This window comes from Leopardus geoffroyi, chromosome B3 (assembly GCF_018350155.1).
Source record: "Leopardus geoffroyi isolate Oge1 chromosome B3, O.geoffroyi_Oge1_pat1.0, whole genome shotgun sequence".
Lineage (NCBI taxonomy): Eukaryota > Metazoa > Chordata > Mammalia > Carnivora > Felidae > Leopardus > Leopardus geoffroyi.
The window spans coordinates 9,706,045-9,727,318 of record NC_059337.1 but is presented as its reverse complement, the minus strand read 5'-3'; the positions used below and the strand labels follow the sequence as shown (position 1 = coordinate 9,727,318).

Sequence of the window (21,274 nt, the reverse complement as noted above, 5' to 3'; positions counted from 1 at the left end):
TGGTGTCTCTGATTTGGACAAGTCGCCTGCAGCCAGCTTCCTGCTGAAGGTCCCTGCCTTTCACTGAGGTCATTCCTCAGACCTCACAGTTGTGTTCGAAACATAGCAACTGTTTGCCTCAGACTCCATGGTTACGCACGGAGCAGGCTCTGAATAATCAAAAGTCTTTGGCGCACTTGAGTCGCGTTCATGGTAGTAATGGATTTTCATTGCTCCCCTCTGAGCATGTGCAGATTGCAGCCCACTAAGAAGGGAGGGATTCCTGGCGATTTAAAATCGGTTAACAATTGGAACGAGCGCTCAGAACAAAAGGAAGGGGGAGTCCCTCACCCCAGAAGTGTGCTCGTAAGCACTGCTGGGCTGGCTCTCAGGGGTATTCTTACACAAGCTTCTGCAGCTGGCTGCATTACACGACCTCGAAGCTGCTGCGAATTCACTGAGGGAGGTAACTTGGCCACCCTTGGTCCCCCTCGGGTACATGCAGAATCAGTGCCCTCTTAGGAGAGGGAATGAAAGGGCTTTAGGCTTCTTCCCAGATGCATGGCTGCCTTGATCTTGATCTTAAAACGCCTTTTATTTGCATCTCTGTTTCCAAATCTTTAAAATCAGAATAATACTGGGGTGCCTGTGTGGCTCAGTCGGTTGAGTGTCTGACTTCGGCTAAGGTCATGACCTTGCGGTCCATGAGTTCAAGCCCTGCATCAGGTGCTGTGCTGACAGCTCGGAGCCTGGAGCCTGCTTCAGATTCTGGGTCTCCCTCTCTCTCTCAAAAATAAACAAACATTAAAAAAAATAATAAAAATAAAAAAGAACATGCTTAAAATCAGAATAATATTACTGCTCTCTACTATGTCTCTAAAAGAGACTTAGATTTTCAAAGAACAAGAACTACTGTATATAGTTTGCTATTTACAGTGAAGTTACTTTCATCTGATGATGTGTTCAGCAGATGTTTACTAAGCACGTACTAAGTTTAAAACATTATTAGGTATTAGGAGGGATATGAAACCACTGTAAAGGATGGGTACTTGAATTATTCCAGATAAAACTAAGGCTCATGAAAGCTAAGTAGCTCCTTTGAAGTTGAGCAGCAGTCAAGTAGCAGGGGCAGACTTGAGTCGAGGGTGTCTGACCACAGAGCCTGTGCTGTTAGCCCTCACCTGTACTGCGTTCTTTTCTTAGGTTGGGGTGGGATGTAAAGTTTTGTGCTGATCTAGAAATAACAAGAGCATATGCTTACATCCTGGTTTTCACTTTTTTTTTTTTTTTTTTTTTTTTTTTTTTTACTTCACAGGCATGTCACAGATCTAAACAACAGGGATTTAATTACTGTACATCAGCCATTTCTTCTCCATTGACAAAATCCATCTCATTAATGACAATCAGCCATCCTGGGTTGGACAGTGAGTATATTACTTTTTTTAAAATGAAGCATATTTTAAACACTTTTTTCCTATCATTTTTCTCCCTTTAAGACCCCGTAACATTACCTTCCAAAATTTGCCTCCCTCTTCTCCTAAATGGCTCATTTAAATAGAAAAGGTGACATACTAGTTTAGTTTTGGAATCTTCCTTCCAGTTTTGGGATTCTTGTCAGGACATAGATTTGTGTTTTAACTTTTTATTTCGAAGTAATTTCGGACTTTAAAAATAGTTCTAAAAACAGTACAAAGAATTACCATATATTCTTTACCTGGAGTCCCCGGATATCATATGTTTGATCCGTCTTATCAAAGTCATAACTGTTTTTATAAGTCTCTCTTCTTCTATCACTGCCTTTAAAGTTTTTTTCTGAAACACTGGAGAGTAAGTTACAAACATGATGTGGTTGTATCTGAAAGTTATGCTATTCTGTTACCACAGTACAATTATGTAAATTTTATCCAGTACTCATTTGCTGAGCTCTTCAAAAATGTCATGAAGCTCATGAAGGACAAAGAAAGACTGAGATACACTTTCAGTTGGTTAAGCACGTGCTGAAAGGATTACATCTGCCAGTGATGAATGGAGCGGTATGCAGATTCGGGACCCATTGGCTGGCTGTGAAAGATACATAGATGTCTGGCATCCGTAAGCACAGGGCCTTTGCACATGAAAGATGCTCAGAAACATATTTGAATTGGATCTAAATATTTGCCAGGGAAAGGCAGCTTGTTCTTTGAGAAACCTCACCTTTTTATTTTTAAAATCTTGATTCTTGTTTTCATGAGTAGTTACAGTTTGAGATCTTGTGCTCATCAAAGGGGGAGTGATCCTTTCTTTGCTGAAAGACCGTGTATTCAGGAAGCTGAGGCAAAGGGAGTAAATAAACTTTCCTGGTGTTTCTGGTGTTTCTTCAGTGTCCCCTGATAGAACCCACCTTAAAAGAGCTGGAGAGGGGTGCCTGGTTGGCTCGGTCGGTTAAGCGTCCGACTTGGGGCTGAGGTCATGATCTCACAGCTTATGAGTTTGAACCCCACATCAGGCTCTGTGCTATTAGTGGAGCCTGGAGCCTGCTTTGAGTTCCGTGTCTCCCTCTCTGTCTGCCCCTACTCTGCTCACGCTCTGCGTCTCTCTCTCTCTCCCTCCCCTCCCTCCTCCTCCCCCTCCCCCCCCCCCCCCCCCCCTCTCTCTCTCAACAACGAATACATATTTTTAAAAAATTTGGAGACTCTGTCCTGCATTCGGGAGATGTTCTGTCTCAATTCATGACTTACCATGGGCCTGATCTTTTTAATTTCCGCCTTAGAACTAAGACACGATAAAGAATGATGTTAACTTTGTCCTCATTTTCATGATCAGCGATTCAGATCTGGCCTGTTTGACTAAAGGTGTGCCTACTGATGGCGTATTCTCAGAGATGCCGACAGAACCTCACAGAACTGCAGCTAAAATCGCCCTTCCTGTTTTTCTTTGGGTTTTGATTTGATTTGGCTTTGGGTTAGAGGTCTTGCTGGTGCAGAGTGAAAATCATCATAACAGGATTGTTAATGGTGGATTTGATGAGCTTGGAGTGCTAGCGTTCAGTAGGGCAGGGCACTGAGACAGGAGGGCACTGTTGAGTGAGACCTTTCGGCCCTGTGTCCCTAACCGTCCACGACTGGTGAGTGTGGTGTCATGGTGGAGAGTCTACTCCCATAGCAACAGATGTCCACCACCAACAGAATGTGTCCCACGGAGGGATTTTTTTCCTGTATTTTGTGACACACACTCTTGATTCGTGCATGAAACACTTCATTAATTTTTCCTCCAAAAAGCAAGATGGTTTTTGACTGTGTTTTCAGTTGCTAGCCAAACACTATAAATAATGCGGCTAACTCCCAGAAAACACCGTCCTAGAGTGCCAGGGGTTCTGGCACACACAGCTTCTCCTCCTGTTGCTGGGAAATTTTCTGCTCTGCTCAGAGGGGACTGAAATGAGTTTGCAGACTGTTGTCAAGGGTTGATCTCCAAGCAGGAGTTTAATCCTTTGATCAAAATAGGGTGGGTACCCTCATTCTAACTTACATTGTACGTTTCATACACATTTGAACAATTAGGTCGTAAGTTCGTTAGCGAGCCCCCCAATTTCCCTGATTTAGCCTACGCTGTAATTGGAGGATTAATCAACTCTAATGACACTGTTTCTCCTTAGTCCCTCCCCACATACAATTATATTAATTTTCCCATCGGTATTTTTTTTTATTCTGCTCTAGAAACGTGATAAATGTTTTTTGCAGATGTAGAACTTCTGGCAGTTGAACAGGAGTGTAAAACTTGTAATCCACGTGCTGTACCTTTAAGCATCAGGGTAACTGGACAGTTCTTGGTTTGCCACAGACTCCGGGCTTCCATTCCAAGTCACTTGAGCACTCTGCGTGATTCGTGTGTAGTCACAGTCTTCGCAGCTGAAGGAATCCTGGTTACAATCTGCACAGTGAGATCGTAAAGCCACTTAAAGTGTTTTAACTGGTGTTTCATTGTAAGCCCGTTGGGTGGCTGTGTGACCTTGGGCTACATAGTGAGATTCTTTGCCTCAAGTTACTTGATGAAACAGGGGTAACAACGTGATAAGGCTTACATGTGAATTTATGTAAAGTCCTTAGCATATTTCCTGGCTTATAATAAGCATTTGTTATTGTTATGGGGCGAGTGAGTTCACAGTACCCAGAACAGCGCCACAGTCTGTCTGTCCCTGACCAGAGTTGAAACAATGTTAGAGAAACTAGAACGCCGTCCTTCATGGTCTTTAAGTGGACTGTGCCTTATGAGTACGCTTGTCTAGGAACAAAATACTTTCTGAAATCAACCTTATCTCACTACTTTCCACTTCTGCCTGGGCTCTGTCTTCTTCCTTCAAAGAAATTAGCTCCTTCTACCACAGTCTTACAGCTGTTAACATCCAGGCATTTCTGAAAACGTGTGTCTCCTGAGCTGTTGTCTGGAATGTCTTGTTGGGTCATTTCCTAGAAGAGAAACACAGAGGAAACTCAACGTTATTTCTAAGCTGGTATCATTTTCTAAAATCCATCGATGCAGAGGAAAATACTGAGTCAAGATAGTGACTAATGTATTTCTGTGTCATTTTCTGGGGTGGGAAGTAGACAGGCGACAGCTTATTTGGGAACCACAATGGGTGGGGAAGCTGTCCTCACTCATGTCTTGGCTGTGCTGTCGTGGTGGGAGGGAGCGTGATGAATGCATCTTGCCAGCTCATCTTTTAGGGACTCACAATAGCACCAAGGCTACCTGCATCATGGGGAGAATGCCGGGGAGGACTGCCCTCAGAGAGACCGCTCCTGGGGACCTGTGGCCCCATTTCTCCTTCTTGCATCAGGAGTGGAGACTCCCAGCTTGCCAGGAGACTTAGATGGTTTCTTGATAGAACTTAAGCATAAATTTTGTTTCTATACATGCAGAATAATTCAGTTATTACAGATGATCCTTGCCCAAAGTATATTTTAACACATTTCATGGCTTATGCTCAGGAGATGCTTACCAGCAGTGGAGAAGGTGCTTGCTTGGTGGTGTTCCTGGAAGAGCCCTAACCACGTTGGTGGTGGTGATGTTAAAAGGAGACTTGTACCCATTAGAGAGATGTTTTAACTCCCAGGCTTCTGAACGAGAAGTCACTTTCCCTTTGTTTTTCAGGGTTTGTTATCACAAAGAACATATATGTTGAGGATCCTCCGTTAGATATTCCTACAAATAGGTTTTTCCAGATGATCCATGAAATTGTGACAAAGGAAGGAATCTGGTATAAGAAGAGAGCTCATTTTCATTTCCTGAATTTGCTTCACGTTTGGAAAGACTTTTGCAAGCACATGGAGATGGTAACTTACTTTTCGTCCTAGGCCGTCACTGCCCAGGGAGCCGGCCTACCTGCAGTTGTGCCAGTAGTCCTGGGTCTCTGTTACTGGACGTGGCTGCCCACAGTAAGCTGACGTCACGTAGTATTTATGGGTCTGTCAAGTTCGTACAGGGCGTTTTCATTTAGGACACTGAGCTTTCAGAAAGCCTGACAAAGGGAAATTCGTTTATTCATGTATTCATTCGGTGAGCATTTGAGTTACTCTTTGGCAGGCACCAGGCCACACGGTGTAGGAGACAGGTGAGTTGATAGATACAGTTGCTTTCCTCACCGCGTTCTCACAGACCAGAGAATAGGTGAATGTAAGAAACGTGGGGTAGTACAGGGGCGCCTGGGTGGCTCGGTTGGTTAAGCGTCCGACTGCAGCTCAGGTCACGGTCTCACAGTCCGTGGGTTTGAGCCCCGTGCCGGGCTCTGTGCTGGCAGCTCAGAGCCTAGAGCCCGCTGCGGATTCTGTGTCTCCTTCTGTCTCTCTGTCCCTACCCTGCTGGTGCTCTGTCTCTCTCCGTCTCAAAAATAAATAAACATTTAAAAAAATTTTTAAAAAAAAACAAACATGGGACAGTACAGGAGCCTAGAACAGAGAATGCTCACTGGGATGAAGTCATCTCAAAGTTGAGGCCCGCAGAAGACTGGGAATTCAATGGGTGAGTTCACACAGGCATGCCACAGAGGTCTTAACCATTTGGTTCTAGACCCCTGCAAATATCACAGTAAAGCAAGTCAGATGAATTACTAAATCACTAGGCTTCCCAGTGCATATGAAAGTTACGTTTACACTATGCTCTAGTCAAGCATGCAACAGCATGGTATCTAAAAAAACAGTGCACATACCTTAATTTAAAAATACCTTATCACTAAAAAATGCTAACCATCATCTGAGCTTTCCGTGAATTGTAATCTTTTTGCCTGTGGAGGGTCCTGCCTCCGTGTCTGTGCCTGCTGAAGGTTGGGGTGGCTTTGGCCATTTCTCAAAATAAGACAGCAGCGAAGTTGGCCACATGGATTGATTCTTCCAGTCACAAAAAATTTCTCTGTAGCATGTGATGACGTCAGATGTCGTTTGATAGCATTTTGCCACAGTAGACCTTCCACAATTGGAGTCTGTCCTCTCAAAACCTGCCGCTGCTCTATCAGCTGAGTGTAGATAATACTCTAAATCCTTTGTTGTCATTTCAGCAAATTCCCAGCATCTCCCCCAGGAGTAGCTTCCATCCCAGAATCCACTCTCTTTGCTCATCCGTAAGAAGCAACTGCTTATCTGTTGTTTTGTCACAAGATTGCAGCAATTCAGTGCCCTCTTTAGGCTCCACGTCTGATTCTTGTTTTTTCCACACCACATCTGCAGTGACTTCGTCTGCTGAGATCTTGAACAGCTCAATCCATGAGGTTTGGAATCAGCTTCTTACAAACTCCTGTCCATGCTGATATTCTGACCTCTTCGCAGGAATCACCAGTTTTCTTAATGGCACCCAGAATGGTGAATCCTTCCCAGAAGTTGGCCAGATCCATCAGAGGAATCCCCTGTCTATGGCATCTGTTGCCTTACAAAATATATTTCTTAAATAATAACGCTTGAAAGTCAAAATGACTCCCTGATCCATGGGCTGCAGAATGGATGCTGTGTTAGTAGGCCTGAAAACATTAACCTCCTCATATATCTCCATCCAGGCTCATGGGTGACCAGGTGCATTGTTAATGAGCAGTACTGTTTTGAAAGGAATCTTCTGTTTCTGAGCAGTAAGTCTTGATAGTGGGCTTACAGTATTTAGGAAACCAAGTTGTGAACAGGTGTGCTGTCATCCAGACTTTGTTCCATTGACAGAGCACAGGCAGAGTAGAGTTAACACAATTCTCAAGGACCCTAGGATTTTCAGGATGGTAAATGAGCACTGGCTTCAACTTGAAGTCAGCGGCAGTATTAGCCCCTAACAAGAGTGTCAGCCTGTCCTTCGATGCCCTGAAGCCAGGCACTGACTTCTCCTCTCCAGCTATGAAAGTCCTGGATGGCATCTTCTTTTGATATAAGGCTGTTTCATCCACACTGAAAATCTGTCATCCGGGGAGCCACCTTCATTAAGGATCGCAGCCAGATCTCCCGGAGAACTTGCTGCAGCTTCTACGTCAGCCCTTGCCGCTTCACCTTGCACTTGGATGTGTGGGGCTGGCTTCCTTCCTTAAACCTCCTGAACCAACCTCGGCTAGCTTCCCACTTGTCTTTGCAGCTTCTTCGCCTCTCTCAGCCTTCACAGAATTGAAGAGATCCTTGCTCTGGACTAAGCTTAGGCTTAAGGGAATGTTACGGCTGGTTTGATCTTTGATCCAAACCACTAAAACTTCCTCCATATCAGCAATAAGCCTGTTTCCCTTTCTTATCATTTGTGTGTACAGCGGAGAAGCACTTTTTATTTCTTCAAGAACTTTCCTTTGCATTCACAGCTTGGCTGTTTGACATGAGAGGCCTAGCTTTCAGCCTGTCCCAGCTATCCACATGCCTTAATCGTTAAGCTTAATTATTTCTAGCTTTTGATTCAAAGTGAGAGACGTGTGACTCTTCCTTTCCCTTGAACACTTAGAGGACTTTGTAGGGTTATTAATTGGCCTGATTTCAATATTGTGTCTCAGAGATCAGGGAGGCCCAAGGCGGGCAGGGTGAGTAATGACTGGTCATTATCGCGTAAGTTTGCTGTCTTATACGGGTGTGGTGTGTAGCGCCCCCAAACAATCATAATAGGCCACTGATCACAGATCACCGTCACAAATATAATAATGGTGAAAACATTGGAAATATTGCAAGAATTATCACGACTGCTCAGAGACACAAAATGAGCAGATGCTGTTAGCAAACTGGTGCCGATAGGCTAGTTCAACATAAGGTCACCAGAGACCTTCAGTTTGTAAAAATTGCGGTATCCATAAAGTTCAGTTAAACAGAATACAATAAAACGAGGTATGCCCATATGTGGAAAGCATGGCCGAGGGGTTGGGGTTTCTTGTCCAAGAGCAGTGGAGTGATTTAAGTTGATAAAGTAGGTTGATTTGGACACTTCAGAGAGACCACACTGAAGAAAGTGTTGGGGAACAAAGGTCATGGATCAGGAGAAGGCTACTGCAAGATCCAGGTGAGAGCACACGGTGGCATTAGGGGAGAAGTTGATGTTCAGAGAATTCTAGAACACATAGTCAGAATAACTGAATCGAGGCAAGATGGAAGCATTCAATGATGGGGCCCAGGTCTCTGTTCTGAGCAATTCATTAGATGTTAGGTACCGCTTACCAAACAAAGGAATACAGGAGGAGGGGTGGGTGTGGAGAAGAGAGATGTCACTCACGTGCTTCCTCAGTTCGTGCTGCCTGTGGGACATGCCCCAGAGGTGACAAGAGAGAGATGAACACGTCTTGAGCTCAAAGGGAGAGCTACGGCCTGAGGGTGGAAAGGTGTGTGTCACCAGCCCAGCGAATTCAGCTTGTACTTTGGGAGGGCAGGGCGTGAGGAGGTCTGGGGTGAGGGAGAAGAGAGCTGAACACAGAATCCTGAGAAACACCACTACTCCAGATGTTTCCACTCTCAAGAAAAACAACTCCAGCTATAAATTATGACCGTTAAAAATAATGGACTTCTTGTTTTCTTACTCTGGCAAGTACGTGTTTGTTGGATGAATTTTTTAAGCTATATTAGAATTCTACATACTCAGAAGTAAAGACGAAAATGTGAATAAATACGTTGTTCACTAGGCAGCCTTTCCTGGAACCACACAGGCTAGCAACACTATTCTGTTCAGCGTGGTCTCAGGTGCCTTTGACTTTGTCCCGGTACAGTTGGCGCTCTCTAATGTCTCGTGTTGACCTACTTCTCAGCCCAGCCACGGATGCAGCCAGCAAGGCGGGTCTCCTTCTCCGTCCGCATCTCTCCACATCTCCTTAAGTCTAAAACTCTCTTTTCTCTTGGCTCTTCTCACTCCAGTGATGGCGAGGAGGAGTTGCGTAGTAAGTAAGCCACTGTAGTGTCCACGGCTGTTCTCCAGGGTCTGACAGTGCTGAGAATGCTGTCAGCTTGGTTCTAAGAAACTGGGGATTTGTACCCCCTTGCATGCCATTGTTTCTAAACCATTTGTCTTCCTGCTTTGCTTTGAGAATTAATTTGGATGAAACAGTTTTTGTCTGCTATATGCCACGTGCACTGGTTGATCTAGTGGCCTGATTCCAGGGCACGGGGAGGTGTTCCCATCCCACCTTGTACCTTTTGTAATACTGAGTGCTGGTTTCACAAAGCTTTCTATTTGATAGTGTAAATTTCATTTTCCCATGTTTTGCTTTTTTTTGGTCTCATGAGACAGATATCTAGATACCCACCTGTGATATTTAAAAGCTAATGTTAAACTTTTTCTTCTCACCTTTCAGACCTGTCTTTAAAAATACCTTTCCGTTGGGGCGCCTCTCTGGCTAGAGCCTGCAACTCTTGACCTCGGGGTTGTGAGTTCAAGCCCCACATTGAGCGTAGAGATTACTTTAAAAGAACAAAAAAAGAAGATAAAAATACCTTTCCTCTGAGTTTACACCACGTGGATTAGGGAGTAAGAGTTATAGATGTATTTCCTAAGTTCCCATTTTCTCTCCTTTGGAACTTTTATTTTTCAATCCTTTTACTACAGTGTGGATTTCAGATTAATATATTCTTATTTGATAATGCCTAAATTTTAAACACTCTCAAAAATAAACATTAAAAAAATTAAAAAAAAAACTTTATAAGGTTTTAGTGAGCTTGGAAAGGAAATGAATTCTACCCCCTGTGAACATCACTTTTCAGTTATGCAAGATTTCTGGAAAATTCCAGGATTGCTATTTTTAATGGAAAAAAACATTTCTAGTGTAAAGGTAAATACTGAATTGTTTTCATACAACTACGGTAAAATCTTGATTTGCGAGTATAATTCATTCTAAAAACATGCTTGTGATCCAAAGCACTTGTATATTAAAGTGAATTTCAAGAACCATTGGCTCAGTTGTGATCACGTGACATCTGGCATCATGTACTACTCGTGTTGCAAGACATCACTCATTTATCAAGTTGAAATTTACTAGAAATGTTTGCTTGTCTTGCAGAATACTCATTGAACAAATTACTCGCAATCCAAGGTTTTACTGTGATAGGAGCCTCAGAGAATTACAATATTTGTATAATTGAGCAACCTAATTCCCTACCACTTGCTGACCCTACATTTCAGCAGTATTTAGGTATCTAATTATTTATTTAAATATTAAAATTTTATAATCCATATTAAGCTGAGGGTGACATCTTTGCATTGTTCTTAAAAGAAAGTACCTTATGTATAGTAACATAAAGTTTAATTTCTCTTAAATGGAAGTCATCTTATATTCAGTACTTTTTTCATAATGAAAAGATGTTTAGTAAATAGGCACACCATAAGATACTTACTTTATACCAGTTGTAGTAGGAGGGAAGTTGTGAAAATCTGCTTACAACTTTGAGTGTTCAGAAATTGTCAAGTCTGTTTCATCTCAAAGTATTGTGTACCTGGGGACATAGGTCCACATGTGGCAGATGAAGTAAAGGTCCCAGTGGTATTTCTTCTACCTCTAAGACGAAATTATTAATATAGAACGGCACTGGTTATACAGCTAATCCAACAGGATGAAATTATAAAAGTATAGAAGCTGGAAGAAACCTTTGAACCAGGTATCTAGCCTTCTTCAAAATGTGTTCCTTACCCTGAAATACCAGTGAGAATTCTGGAGGTGGAGGGGAGAGGAAGGGAAAGAAAGGGGTTGGTTCATGGCCAGATAAATTGAGGAAAAGTCCAGTTAAGCTGGTTTCAGATGCTAATGTGTACATTGTGAATTCCCAAGGCAGTGTTCAATAAGTTGTGTTTCCCAAACGCATTAGCTAGGTAACCACAATATGTGCCTGACTGTGGATAACATCTCATGAGACTAGTATTCCATGGAACGCACTTTAAAAACCATTGACCCGGTCCATCCAATAGTTCCGACTCTGGAATATTAGTATATTATGTCTGCAGGTTATTTCAAGACTTTAAGAAAATCCTACTTGAAATACACTGTTTACCTGCCATAATACTTTGTAGGCTGACTTCAGTGACAGATTTCTTTGCTTTTGTCTGTAATTATACCGTAGAGGTATCATTGGCTAATTTATACTCTTAGGTGCACTGAAAACTTGATGGCCCTTCAGGAATCTCAGAGGCATTGGTTGATTAACCACTGTTCTCAGAACCAAATCTAAGAGGTCATAGTAAATGAATGAATTTTTTCTTCAGCAGTGAAAAGGTTGGAAATCCTTACCAGAGTCCCAGATTCTCCCAGTACTCAATCACATATTTGTTCAGTTTCTAATTTATTCAGCAGAAATCTACTGGGAGCTGATTCTTGGCCAGATCCTGTGCTAGTTGGTGTTTTTCTTCATTATGGATTTTGCTTTCACTTTGTTCATATTACTAGGTTGGTAACTTGCTAGGTAATTGCTCTAGTTAGTGTACAACAGAGCCTGACAACCTGAGAGGGTTTAATGCTGCTTCTGTCATTCAGGGTTCCTGGGGTGCAAAAGGTTGTAAAGCCACTGACCTAAACCACACTCTTGGTTTTTTGTTTAAGTAAATTAAGGTGTCCTGAGGTTAAAATGCTGACAATTTCACACCTAGATCATGCAGAAACTAGGGAACAGATCCCAGATCTTACTCTTACTCTGCTCATCTCGATGACCATGCTTGTAAGTGAAATAGAAGAACCCAAGTAAGTAAAAGGAAAAGCTATAGAAAGTACTCTTTTGAAGACTTAGAATTGGTTGTTAAGTTTCCTATTATTCCTACTTGTTGGCTATTCACTTAGTAATAACTACCATTTTGCATTTCTAATCAGAATCTAGAACAGGTTGGACATTTAAGTTCAAATGCTGGTAATCTGGTAGTAGAACATCTTCAGATCTCTGTCAAATGAGGGTTTTACTCCTGCTCATCTCCAGTCCTTGAAACCCACCTGCAGGAGAAGGTGTGTGTTTTGTTCACACTGTAACAGGAGTTGTACTGAGCGGCCTTTGTCTGCCTGGAGTCACACACACAAAGTATTTCCGCGCCTGATCTAAAAACTGGAAATCCTTCATCGTGGTATGATTGAGACCATCTCCTCTAAGTCCTGACGTAGCTCCAGCTTTATTAGCATGTTGTCGGTAAGGTATCGTAGTGTTCCTAATGCTTTCTCCACTTGCCGCTCTGCTGTGTGCCTTAGCCTGGGTGCTAATGACCCGCTTCAGTTTACGCTCCGATGGTGACGGAGGAAGGAAGGATGCACCTGCCGTACGCGCCATATCAGTATCAGCCTGGCAAGGACCACACCGTCGGTTTCATCTCCCTCATTTCACAGATGAGGAAGTGAAATGCAGAGATCTCACCCCAAATCAGTAACAGGACCAAGACACCACACACACACACACACATACGCACGCACACACACGCACACGCACAGCCAGCTCTGGTGCCCTTTTCTTCTTCACTCATCCATTTCCAGGAATACTCAGGAAAACAGCAGGTACATGGTAGCTAGATATTTTGGTATGGAAATCCACGAAAGCAAAATGAACAGCAAACAGAATATGAATGATATTTCATTTTCGATTTTGTGTTCTTCCCGTGATGTCATCTCAGAAAGATGGCCTATGGAAACGGAGCGTTGATGAGAACAGGAATTAAACATGTTTCGTGTATGTTTGAGCGTGGGGACAAAAATGTTGATTTGGGGCTTGCTCAGTGATATGATTCTTGGATGAAATTTTTTGTCGTGGGGAATTCACGCCTACTGCTGCCTGTTTCCAGTTCTGATACTGAGTTTCGAGGTGAATTTTTCCTTCTTCCAAACCCTTAGGAGAAGGCACTGTACAATGGCTTTCGGATGCTCTCTCTGTTCTGCGTGTGTCGTTGTAAATATTTTAAGCCTCTTATCTGTCACCCAGGCACCGTCCTTTGGTTCCAACTTTTCCTCTGCCATTTTTGTTTTCCAGATTCACGGCCTTTCCACAGCACCAGTGCTAACCTGACCGAGAGGTACTGCACGTTTATTTTGTTACTCCTTTCCCGAGATGAAGGAAACCCAAAATGTCTTACGACATTTCACTAAGTAAACTGAGAAGTTAATTCAGCTCATTGGATTCTTACTTCCTTAAGTGATAAATTTGGAATAATGGCTACAAGTGGTTTGTAGTGAAGACTCTCTATCGTTTTTAAATAATGTCTTCAGTAGTTTTTTCCTTTTGTTCTCTACACTGCCCTGACGATAAAGGTTTGCATTTATTCAGGAGAGGAAACACTTGTATTCGACTTTATGAACTTCTGTACTCTGCTTCTAAGAATTAAGCCCTAAGCCTGACAACATTTTGTTTCACTGTTTGCACGTGTGTGTATTCGTATGCACACGTGTCTGCGTGTGCACGCGTGCAGGGAACTGTACCTTAGCCATTTTAAGCTTTAAAGCCATTTTCTTCTGCCTACACGGATATGGCTCATAGCTTTGTCCGAGTAAGTGAATTGGTTCTTTACTTGACAGCAGGCAGGTTTGTATTTTGACTCATTGTTTGCTATTATATTCCTCTTGTCATGCTTATGGGGTTCTAAAATATTCTAATGTAAGCATCACGGGGGCTCTGATTACTGCCCTGCACCTGAACATGTGTCTTTTCACAGAGGCATTGGTTGTGACTCAGTGATCCAGAACTCTCAGTATGAATGCTTCTCTTTGTATTTCTGTCGTACTTTATTTCTTCTTTGTCTTCTCTGGAACAGTGCTCTCACACCATTTCCCCCTTATCGTAATAACAGACTGCTTTATTTTGTAAACAGTACTTCACGTATAAACAGACCTTAGCTCCTGAAGAGGATTGTTCCCCCTCTTGAGGGGTGCCTCTGTCCTCTCACAGAGGCCCTTGAGGTAGACACGGCTTTTCTGTGGAAAAGTTCTTAAAATAACGATTGTAGAACACCTGGGAAACATAGTGTGAGTAGATTCCTTTTCTGTGGAATGGCTTGTGTCTCCAAGTGCCCCGCATTCTCTGAGGAAGTCCACCGTTGTGAACTTCCTGAGGTCCAAACATGTCCATCTGTGATGGACCCGTGTAGCCTCCCTGAACGAGTAGATCAGTACCCCTGGCTCCGTGTGAAACTCCTACAGCGGAGCTTTCTATACTCTCCTCCCTCCTAAAATCGTGCAAAGCTGTATGCACCAGTATTGATTGTTCAGTGTGCCAGAAGACTAAAAAAATGGTGTGTGATTTCTGCTTTCAGGGAATTTGGATGTGCATTCAGTCATAAAAATTCCTTTACAGCCTTTATTAACACATCCATCTTTCTGTTGTCTTTATGAGTTTCTTCTCTAGCACCTATTTGATGCAAAGGTGTGTATAAATTGAGTGCTATTTTCGATTAAGAAGTTTCAGATAAAATAATAAATGAATAATTGACAGGCTCTTTCACACCAGGCCACTAAAAATCTATTACTAAAACACTGATGGCCGACACAAGAAAACTTAGCCAGGTTTTGGGACCAGAACAGTTTTGGTTTTGGGACCAGCGTGGTGGTGTCCTCTGTTCTCAGGTCTTACTCTGTGGAACCGCTCAGCAGCCTCTGTCCGTCTGTTCCTCTGCTGCCCGTTGTCATGTGTGTGCATAAGTTGACTGTGGCTTGTAGCTAAAATGATACATGGTTATGAAGAATTGTATTTTTTGGCTCTGTGTTTACTTTTTAAAAATTTCTGTAGTCTTTTTTAAAAATCACTCTTCTTGTTTTTATTTAGTATAACAGAAGAGACCTATAGTTTCCTGCCTCAAAGCCCCTCCAAGAAAGATTTTGAAGGCAAGAGTGGAACAAAAGTCAGCCGCACATTCAGCTACATCAAGAATAAAATGTCCAGCAGTAAGAAGAGCAGAGTAAGTACCGTTGGGGGCATTCCTTGCGTGATGGCCTTCGTTGGTCATCTCTAGGCTCCTGTCACAGCCTGCATGCACCCAATACCTAATTAAATAATGAGGACGTAAGGAAATAAGCACAGAGATAATCCTTGAAATGGCCTAACACTTGAAGAAAAATAGCAACAAAAGGTAATACCACTAATTGGGTTTTTACTATATGCTAAGAGCTTTCCATGTATTATTTTATGCAATCGTTTCCATAGCCGTATGAGGAGATCCTGTTCTCCCCTTCCTGGGAGTAAGCTACCCTGTGAGTGTGTGCTGCTCACGGCAGTGGAACCAAGATTCCGATCCCATACTCGACCACATGCCTTCGTCAGTAAACTGGGTTTAAAATGCACCTGAAGATTTTATGCCAAGATCAGGATATTGAAAATATTTGCATTTGGGTTTAGAAGTTAGAAGGATTGGGGCGCCTGGGTGGCTCAGTTGGTTAAGCGTCTGGCTTCGGCTCAGGTCATGATCTCGTGGTTCGTGAGTTTGAACCGCACATCGGGCTCTGTGCTTCGGATTCTGTGTCTCCCTCTCTCTCTGCCCGTCCCCCACTCACACTCTGTCTCTCTCTCCTTCAAAAATAAATAAACATAAAAAAAAAAAAAAGAAGGATTTCCCCACAGAAAATTATAAGAGACTTTAAGACAAAAGTGGATTCTTCGATTTAGTCCTGACTACGAGGCTGTTGCAGGGTATTGTCTTTCATGCGTTAAAATATTTGAACGTTTTTTGTCTGTTTATTTTTTCCATACTCCTGGGAATATTCGAAATACAAAAATAGATAAAAACCACCTGTAATAACCCCACATAGAGACAGGTACTCTTCTCATTTTTTTTCAATGTACTTTCAAAAGAAAGGAAGACAAGGGTTTCCTTTTCTTATACTGATTCTCAGTGCTAAACCAAAATCAGTTCAGTGTCACCTCAGTGGGAGAGCACCTTCTACCTTCCATTCACCCACCCACCCACCCAGCCAGCCTCCAATAAAATAAAGGAATATCTTTAAAAAAAAAAAAAAAGAAAATTTTTTTTCTAAATGGAAATCAGTGACAAGCTCTTGCTAAGGAATCACTGTATATACATGTGTGTATACATGTGTGTGTGGCATGTCCATACACACACACACACACACACACACACACACACACATCCGTACCTACTTAGAAGTAAGGGAATACAAACGCTGAACTCAAGAATATTGTTGTAAAAGTATACCCCTCACACTCTCCCCAAGCCGCCTGCCACCAAATGTAACAAGCCTCTTAGGCCCTCAGTTAAGTGGGCTGCTGGAAGTAGAGCCCATGTATTTTACTGGGTTTTGTAAATAAGCTGTCTCTCCTTCAGCCAATACTAGGTTCAGTGATGACTCAGAGGAGTTTTTCCACAAAACCTGCCACCGAAATTGTGTTTTCATTTTTCTTGCCTGGATGCAGAAGGGGAGAAAGTGGGGCAGTCAGGAAAGCACAGGGAAAGATGCAAGGATGTTTCCAGAATAATCCTATATATAAGTATTAACTTCATAATTAAAAAAAATAGGGTTGAGGTTAAATTCAGGACAGAATGCTTAGCAGTGTTCTGCATACTGGCAACAAGGCTTAAACAGAGTCTTACCTGTTGTACCTATCACTGCTGGCTGGGACCCTGGCTGGCATCAACAAAAGAAAATCTTGGCAAAGATCAGTGTAGATTAGCTAGGTACTATCATCAAATGACTTCTGTAGCCTCAGCATTCTGCTAGGTGCTAATAATGCTCCTAAAGAACTAAAGATCATTGTCTTTGAGAAATTTTATGATCTATTTGGATGCTTTCAAGTGTGTTTTGTTGTCGTTGTTCTGTTTTTAGACTGTGAGGTCTTCATTTGGAAGACCAGTAAATGAGTGAAGAGTCCCCTTCCCATCCATCTCCCCAGGGATGTTGACTTTCAGGACAGAGCAGTGAATACGCCACTGATCGCATTAGTGAGAGGACACAAACACACATAAACAATGTAAGACTAAATTGAGAAACTGGAACCTGACCTTTATAAAAGTCTCATCCCAGGGGTGCCTGGGTGGATCCGTCAGTTAAGCATCCGACTTCGGCTCAGGTCATGATCTCATGGTTCATGGGTTCAGGCCCCCGCGTCGGGCTGTGTGCTGACAGCTCAGAGCCTGGATGGAGCCTGCTTCAGATTCTGTGTCTCCCTCTCTCTGCCCCTCCCCTGCTCATATTCATTCATTCGTAATCTCTCTCTCTCTCTCTCTCTATCTCTCTCTGTATCTCTCTTTCTCAAAAATGGATAGATAAACATAAAAAAAGTCTCATCCCATCCTCCATACTTTACAAACTGAAGTACAGAGAGCTATGCTTCAGGTCACAGAACTAGATATTAGGGCAGAACCTCTTTGACTTCCAGCAATTAGTGCTCTTCATTTCCTGCTCACTCATAAATAACTTCAAACAACTGGCATTTGCTAGTAGAATGAAGAGAAAGGCAGGACAAAGGAAGGAAATTGTTAGAGCAGAGTCTGGCAGAGACCATTATCAGTCGACCCTTGGTGTCTGAGCATCTCCTTTGCCAGAATGACAACACTGTTTTGCAAAATGAGCCTGGTTCCTCTTTTCACGCTTGGCTTCAAGACCTTTGGGGGCTCGTGCTGCCTCTAGCAGTGGAAACCCTCAGAAAATTACAAATCTGAAACATGGACTCGCAGTCCACTTCCCATTATCAGGTGTTTAGAAAAGGGCCCACTGGCCACATCCACCAAGAAGGTTAAGAGTGAGCCGTCTTTCATATGGGGGGGCGCCTGGGTGGCGCAGTCGGTTAAGCGTCCGACTTCAGCCAGGTCACGATCTCGCGGTCCGTGAGTTCGGGCCCCGCGTCGGGCTCTGGGCTGATGGCTCAGAGCCTGGAGCCTGTTTCCGATTCTGTGTCTCCCTCTCTCTCTGCCCCTCCCCCGTTCATGCTCTGTCTCTCTCTGTCCCAAAAATAAACGTTGAAAAAAAAAATTAAAAAAAAAAAAAAAAAAAAAGAGTGAGCCGTCTTTCATATGGAAGAGCTCACTTGTGTCAATGCACCAAAAGAGAGTAAGAAGTAGGTGAAGTAGTGAAATGATATATTTTATGTCCAGTTACATTAAATGCCCTGACTTAATATGCCATTGCACTGATAAGCTAGAGCTTTCCCCTACAGAAGCATTTCCTTCTCTAAACGATGACAAAAGTAAGTATTTTCTTAGCGTGATGATGCACACTCTACCGTTTCTCATAACTACTGGCTAATGTCATCTCTCCCTAATGTTAAAACAATTGAAAGTGTGACTGTGGATATTAATACTAGTTTTTCTTTTGAAAATAATGGTTTTACTGCTTTTAAATTATTTTTAGAAGAGCTACTATTAGGGGCGCGTGGGTGGCTTGGTCGGTTGAGCGTCTGACTTCGGCTCAGGTCATGATCTCACGGTCCGTGAGTTTGAGCCCCATGTCGGGCTCTGTGCTGACAGCTCAGAGCCTGGAGCCTGTTTCAGATTCTGTGACTCCCTCTCTCTCTGCCCCTCTGCTGTTCATGCTCTGTCTCTCTCTGTCTCAAAAATAAATAAAAAAAAAAAAAAAGAGCTACTATTAGAGATCTAACCTATTTTTATTAACCTAGTGTACAGTATAATCAGTCCTACCTCTTTTAAAGGAAAAAATTAAAGCATTTAGTGAAGATATATTAAATTGCTACCTGTAAATTCTTAGCAGAGTCTCTAGGAATGGTTTGGAAATTTTTACTTTTCTTACAATTAGGTATGATAGATATACTCATGAAAATAGTTTGTTGTTATTAACTTAGATATAGCCCACTGTTCATTGTTATGTTATTATATGTGCTTAAGGGTTGATTTATATGTTGGCAACTCTTAAGTAATACTCTAAGGAGCCAAAAGTCAGCCACTGTGTAACAGATTATTCACATTTTGCCTGTAGCATGGAGTTCTCTAGATAGGTGTATAGATATTATCTAGGTAGATAGATCTAGGATTTGAGAAATTGAGTTCTGGCCCTTCATATGTCCTTTTAAAACATTAGCAGTATCCGACATGTAATTAGATAAGCGTATTGGATGTTTTTTAGAACGGGGGTTAAGCCTAAACAGGAAGTGTAACAGGAAGACTGGCGGGTTCTGCTTTTGTCTTTAGCATCTTCTCATAGTACCGCTTCCTGCCAGTAAGTTCGCTGGCTTACAGACTATTTAAACACTAATGTGCACCATGATCCCGTTCACGCAGAGGGGGTGAAGTGACCCCCTTTAAACCAGCCTGTCCCACTGATTTTCTTCTCTAAGCTTTCCTCCTTGCAGATACGTGGGCAGACACGTTTACACGAATTCTTAATCTGACTTGAAGTAGGCATTTTGGGGCAAGGGCTGTGCTCCTGCAGACCTGCCCCTATCCAGCCCCACCTCGGCGTGCCCGTGCTCGGCGTAAAAGAGCCGACCCCGTCAGCCGTGCAGAGGAGCCGTGTGCCAAGGCTGGAGTCAGTGTTAAATCCAGTTCCCTCTCTGCTCCCTTCTCTGATTAAACATGGGCAGCGTGTCCGTGGCTTCATCCCAGCATGTTTCGCAGTCGTCCGGAGTGCTCTCTGGTCTTGTCTTTGTAATGGCTTGTCTAAAGCAGTAGGTTTTGAAAGGGAGAACTCGTTTTCCTTCTGAGTCCCCTAGTGTAGTTATTTCCTGCCTCCTTCCCTGAAATACCGTGGGCGCCGACTTCCCCAGCTGTTGTTGAACACGCAGAAGTCACACTGCAGAAAACAATGGGTCACCACTCGACCACAGGCAAAGCAGACCTCACTGAGAAGTGTTCTTAGGAAGCATCCCGATTTCAACACCATGAGGAGTCTTTCTAAACAGATAGAAGATGTGTTCCTTAACTTCTAAGTGTTAATTGGCCTCAGTCCTTCCAGACTGACTATCGTGTGGCCGAAGCACCGTCCACACACGCTGCATTCTGGGGACTTCGTTCTGTTTCATTTCCAGGGTACTTGGCCTTCCTGGCAGCATGCAAATGGTTAAGCTTGTCTTAAGGAAACAAGCAACTTCAGCCCTCCCTCCTTCCCTTTCTCAACCAGTCCCTGGCTTCCTCTTACGGTTTCTCTCATGGCAGCTCGAAGCTGCTACGCTCTGCCCTGCCGGCATGCGCCCCTCCTTCTGTGACAGCACGCTTCCTGGCATGGGGGTCGAATCATGTCGGTAAAATGGGGTCGGTTTCACGAAGTACCCCTCATAACAGTGAGACTCACAGGACCAAAACATGGGGAGGTAAGAGCCTGACTTCTTTAAGGCACTAAATCCTAACAAACACAGAAAGAGACCGGGAGGCAGGGGGGGGGACGGTGGTTAGGTTACTGTTTTGTTTTTATCCTTGGAAGAACTAGTTTGAATTATTGTGAAAGATGAGGGTATTATTTATTACTTATTCAGATTTGATGAGCTTTGTGAGGTTGGAGAGCATGTTAGTTGCCGTAGATGAGTTTCTCAGCTCTTGGAGCACGCGTTAGCTTTCTTGAGCAAGGAGGCAGATGCTTTTCAGTTTAACGTTTACGCATGGAGAAGCCTGTGGCCAAATGTGGTTAAGAGCGAGAAATACTTGGAAAAAACTGCATTTGCTATTGCTTGTTATTAGAATGTTACGTACGTACTTCAGCCATTACTAATTTTCACTTAGAACAGTTTCCTGTTTTGTAAAGTGAAGTAGTTTGTTTTTCTCCCTTTCTTGTCCTCCTTTTTGTGGTTCTAAAGTGTAGCGTTTCGGCTCTTAGATTTTTGATATGTGTTTCGTTCGTTAACCAAGGGCTTTACACGAATCAGACCTGGCCAGCACTCACCAGGTCAGTATGGTGGACAGGTTCTGAATTAGGAAGTCAGAAGGCCCGGGTTGTGATTTGGGCTGCCGATCATTTGCTGTGTGACCTTCTGTGAGTCAACAAACCTCTCCAGCC

At 43.1% G+C, this 21,274-nt stretch overlaps 1 protein-coding gene across 3 annotated transcripts in view; it reads left to right on the top strand.

Annotated features, from left to right (window-relative positions):
* Positions 1 to 21,274, top strand: part of AKAP13 (A-kinase anchoring protein 13) — a 333,979-nt gene that overhangs the window by 262,652 nt on the left and 50,053 nt on the right. For all 3 annotated transcript variants that reach the window (XM_045448718.1, XM_045448719.1, XM_045448720.1), the window contains 3 exons: positions 1,295 to 1,403; positions 13,362 to 13,404; positions 15,147 to 15,279. In XM_045448718.1, the coding sequence (XP_045304674.1) occupies positions 1,295 to 1,403; positions 13,362 to 13,404; positions 15,147 to 15,279 (285 nt within the window). The remainder of the gene's footprint in view (positions 1 to 1,294; positions 1,404 to 13,361; positions 13,405 to 15,146; positions 15,280 to 21,274) is intronic.